This window comes from Silene latifolia, unplaced genomic scaffold (genome assembly GCF_048544455.1).
Source record: "Silene latifolia isolate original U9 population unplaced genomic scaffold, ASM4854445v1 scaffold_159, whole genome shotgun sequence".
Taxonomy (NCBI): domain Eukaryota; kingdom Viridiplantae; phylum Streptophyta; class Magnoliopsida; order Caryophyllales; family Caryophyllaceae; genus Silene; species Silene latifolia.
The window spans coordinates 1-5,336 of NW_027413143.1; the positions used below are offsets into that span (position 1 = coordinate 1).

Here is a 5,336-nt window from a genome sequence, read left to right on the forward strand (position 1 = left end):
CACCAGGCTATCTAACCGTAACAGGAAAGTATACTGGATACAGTGTAAACAAAAAAAAATCAGTGGATAAGAAATTCAATTACAACAAAAGTACCTTTTAAACAATTATCTTGAGACCAAAACCCCACAGATAATGGGAGAAAACTATAGGAAGCAAAACACGTGAATCTGCATTGCAATCATAACAACTGCTTACTTAAGATGCAAATCTTAACAAGGATAGGTCAACCTGAAAAGTCTCTCCATTGTGAACAATGTCCAAAGCTATTGGATCGTTGATGTACTGGCGCAGTGGCATAGTCATATCTCCCATCTCATATGAATCATTATGCCCAACATGATTTTGTTTCTTAAGTCGCCTAGCATCTCTCTGCAAATTTAGATTGACATAAATATCTTCAAAAGAGTTCTGTTTAACCCATATGTAACACATTTTCAAATCTTTTTAGGCTATAGATTCCCGTTGGATAAATATTCCACACATAATGTTTGATGGCTTTTCAACTGCAGACAACATTCACCAAACAATGCTTGGGAAAAGGCAGATCATTATTCCGCCACAAACTGTAATGACATAATACACCATTGCCATTGCCGGGAAGCGCCTAATAAGTAGTGCACTATCATAGAAATTTTTTTGCGTCTTTATTTATTAATTCTGATTATGTTTATGCCTTTATGGTACTCCATACGACACTCTTGCAATGAAATCCCTAATTAAAACTGAAGGCACTATGACAATGATGATAAAAGACAGGCTTACTTTGAATAATAATATTTTTACAAAAAAATTCCATCAAATTCAAGTGACCAAGTATAATGTCAGACAGGCTGCACTACATCCTAGTTGACGACAGAAATTCTAGGAATACCATTCAATCAATGTCTGTTGAACTCAAAAGAGAACCCCAAACAAGAAGAAGTTAACATAGTCCGTGAAATTGGGAAGTTTGCATGGACGTATGGCACACAAAAGAGGTGCATTATCACTTACTAAATGTAATATTTACATCGATATTTCAATAATGTGGTCGGGCTTCAAATTTAAGTGACGAAAAAATTGCTCTGGATAAACGGAATACCAGTGAACAATAGTACTACACAGAAAAAGGGAAATAAATGAAGGAAGAAACAGCAGTGAATCCATACCCTAGCAAACAGGTCTTCCCTCATCCATGGAACCAAATATTTCCAAGGCCATATGTCTTCAGTGCTAACTACATTGCTATTGTTTTGTAGACGTCTTGCCGATTGTGTTATAGAAGTTAAATTAGAATGCACCAAAAATCTAGCAGCTTCCTCAATTGAGGTCTCATATGTACTGAATACACGATCAACGGGATTCCTTAATATTGTCACAACTGATGTTTTTTCCTTGGGTAGCTTCGACATTATGCTATAATCATCATGAGTAACTAATAACCTGCAGTTTGCTTTCCTGCAAATAAGATATATAAATGATATGTCAAGAGAACAAGCATATTAAACTTGCATGCAGAAGCATCAAAAGAAGAGTGTCAAAAACTACAATAATGTTCGTTTCAACAATATTCTAGATAAGTTTAACCAAACAAGGTTTATCTGAAATATTCTAGATAACTTTAAGCATCATATGGAACTCGATGAAATTTCCTGCAGTAGAATGCCACTAAGGAAAGGTGAGCAAAGAATGATGGAAGAAAAGGAGGATATTCTGAATCCATTATCCACTTACTTGACTTGAATCAGTGTGACTTGAATCAGTGATTGGGTAATAATTAATAACAGCATTAATAATAATACTCTCTCTGTCCTGGTCATTTGTTGTCCTTTTCCTTATTAGGATGTCTTAGTCAATTGTTTGTCCTTTCTATTTTAAGAATGAACTTGATGAGTAATTTGATCATTCACATTCAATTTGTTCCACTTGTCATTTAGTAATTGGCCCCTTCCTCTTTCCTTGGTCTTTGTACCAAAACCAACGGACAACAAATGACCTGGACGGACATACCAATACACATTGAGCATATCTGCTTCTAGTACCTTTAACCAGTTTAGCACTAAAGTGGTTTAAGCCACACTGCAAAGCAAAGCTCTCTTGCTAAACCAATGATATTTAAAACAACCTATATGGAATACTACATAACAGCTTGATGTGATCCCTCCCTGCAAGGCTAGGTTGCATAATGAAAGACACCTGGCAATAGCTAACCAAGATCTGCTTACCAAGATAAATGGTGATGTTTATTGTTATTCAATGGGGGAAAAAGGATCTTGAACATGGGAATATCCCCTGCCCACTTTTGTTTGTCCTTTGCGTATAAAATTTATCGAGAAAGCTTAGACTAATGTTATTCCCCCTTTTCTTGGGACGTGACGGATAAAGATTGTACGCCTAGAAGAGAAGGGTCGATTGAGTTTAAATTTTGACATCAAGGAAATCCCGAGGCGGAACAAAACCTTACTTATGAAGTGGATTAGGAAGCTTAGCAATGGCTATGAATCACTATCGACTAGACATGTCAAAATCTTACATGACTTGTTTATTAGGGCCATGAGCCCATAAATGGCATTATTGTAATTTTTAAGTAAAAAAATGCAAAATAGCATGAAATAATTGTCATCAACTGACACATAAAACAGCAAAGAAACCAGGTACTACCAAAGTAGCCTTTTTCTAGTGCCATTGAGAATACACACCAAATGAGACGACACAAAATTACAGAAAAATGCCGATAAAAAAAATGTTTGTATTCATACCTCGGGTTGAACCACAATTTATCATAGGAAGGAGGGCACAACTGATTAGAGTACAGCTTCTTCAAGAAACTGCAAGGAGAGGAATAGACATTGCAATAAACTGCCATTCAATCCACGGACACTTAAAACAAGTATAGCAAAGGGTAAAATGCATAAGCATGTACCAGCGGAAATAAATTCGTCCTCCCGTCCTTGGTATGTGCAAGAAAAACAATAGGTCACGGAGTGTATGCCTATCTTCTTTGAATTCATGATTTAGTTGCGAAGTTGCCCATTTATTTACAACACTCTCACAGAGCTGGAAATCATCTTCAGAAGAGGCATTCACAGGCAGGAAGGCTGAAATTTCAGAGAGAAAAAAATTACTAATGTTACTTGGCGAAAACCCAAAATCAAACCAATAACTGCAAAAATGTTGCACACTCAACTTGGTTTTAAAAAGAACAAAAACAAGGAAACAAACAATTCAAGAATATGACATAGCAATGGACTTGGATGACAAATTTATACATGTAATAATAGACTAATAGGAAAACCAAAAGTTCCAGCTTTCCTTTGATCAACCATCTATAATACGAAAACTATACTCCTATAGAAGATGCACCAATCAGTGGCAAAACGAGTAGGCTAGCAGGGTTGGTGGCAATGTAAAATTCAATTTTTTAATCAAAAGTTTTTTTAACATTTTTCTAGTTTCCCATTCATTTGTTTACAAATTTTTATTCATTATCAGAAATATTTTAACCAAAGGTAAACAAACAAATGATTGAGACGGACTGAGTATATCGCAAACATTATAGTCCAAAAGGATGTTCAAATCAGTGACGGAGCGAGGAGGCTAGCAGGATCTAGTGCCTCCTACCAACGGAAAATTAGAAGTTTTAGACAACATTTTTCAAAATATTTGGTCAACTCTTAGCTTCTCTTACTTGAAATCCGGCTCTGCCTCGAATAAACTACGGTTTTAGTGTAGTTGAATTGCAAAAAATAGAAAAGAAATAAACTACGGTTTTTTTTTGTGTTGACCAGTAGTATCCCCTACCGGGCAATCTCCATCGAGGAACTGAAGGCAATTTAATGGGTTGACCTCCCAAGTTTGACTTTTTCATTTGCAAAAGTCGGAAATCGAACCCCTAAACCCTTAACACTCACACCAGCCAACTTTGGTAACTATGGTTTTAGTGTAGTTGAATTGCAAAAAAATAGAAAAGAAAAGTACCTGATGCAGTGAAGAAGAGAATAAGAAGAAGAAACAAAAATGGAGTGGAGTCCATAAAAACTCCAAAATTGCTGCCAATTAATCAACATTAAAACTAAATCAGCAAAGAAAAACAGAGCATATAATAAAATCATGTCAAAAATAAAATATATAAAAAATCAAATACCAGAAGAAATTGGAAGAATTATAAGCCAAATGGAACCCTAATTATTTTGAGATTATACGGAGTATGCGTATTTTGATTTTGGAAAAGGGGAAATGAAGCATACTCTCTTAATACTGAGGTATCGGAGGTTGTGAATAATCATGTGCTCGTCAGAACACAATTAAAAAAAATATACTTTGGTAGTGGTGGACTGGCGGTGGACCAACTTCATCATGATTCATGACCATTATATTTAACACTTAAATTAATAAGTATTGATAAATAATAGCACCTGATTTTGTATAGTTAGCTAGATTCATGGATTCTTTATGAGATTTTGAGATTTTGGTAATCATTTGATAATGAGATTATTTAGTTGTCATAAAATATTATTTGTCATGTTTTGCACACACTTTAAATTTATTTATTGATAACTCCATGTAATTAAAATAATATTCATTGATAGTTGTTGATAATGCAATGATTACTAATTGTTAACCTACAATGTTTATGATTATGAGAAATTAGAGTTATTTGTATATGTATTAGTATTATATACCAATATGAAAATTAACCGAGTTTGTATTTTACTTATTTAATTCCTCTTTACAACATTCTTTTACCTTCATTTTCTTAAAAACCCCATTTTTACCATACAATATCACCTCCATGTATATTCTTATGAAATGTTTAAATATGACACGTGAGTAATAGTCGCAAATATTTTACATGGAGAAAAGTTACGAACTTTAGTTAATGATCTTATGAGGAGTTATCAGAATCAATGGTAAAAAGAAACTTAAATTTGTTTTGTAAGTTCATGTATTTATATAACAATTGTTTTTGTTTTAGCCTATGATCAAGATATTATAATATTGAGTTCTTAAGTGACACTCAAATGACGATGTTAAATAAGGTTTTCTAGAGTTACACAAGTTCATCTTTATTTACGTAAATAAACAATTAAAGCGGCGTGTATGGGTTTGGGAGGATTGGTTATGGGCAGCTGGTCTAACTAGCGGCGTGTGAGGAAGGGGCGACAACAACTCGGTGGGGGTGGGTGCGCGTGCGATGGTTGTTGATTGATAGTTGGAGAAAATAACTAAAAGGATTAATGAGCTACCCGAATTGACCCGATTAGACCCGAACATGACCCGAGTTTTTTTGACTCATAACTGACCCGATCCGGCCCAAATTAACTTGAAATCAATGAGCAACCCGAATTAACCCGAT

At 34.7% G+C, this 5,336-nt stretch overlaps 1 protein-coding gene across 1 annotated transcript; it reads right to left on the reverse strand.

Moving 5' to 3' along the window:
- Positions 1-41: 41 nt before the first annotated feature.
- LOC141637964 (protein-tyrosine sulfotransferase-like) lies at positions 42-4,292 on the reverse strand. The gene is made up of 6 exons (XM_074447392.1): positions 4,125-4,292; positions 3,959-4,029; positions 2,904-3,078; positions 2,740-2,808; positions 1,150-1,438; positions 42-370 (listed from the first exon to the last, which is right to left on the reverse strand). Exons 2-6 carry the CDS (start codon positions 4,011-4,013, stop codon positions 197-199), a joined length of 762 nt encoding a protein of 253 aa, XP_074303493.1. The 5' UTR covers positions 4,014-4,029; positions 4,125-4,292; the 3' UTR covers positions 42-196.
- Between the last annotated feature and the right edge of the window lie 1,044 nt (positions 4,293-5,336).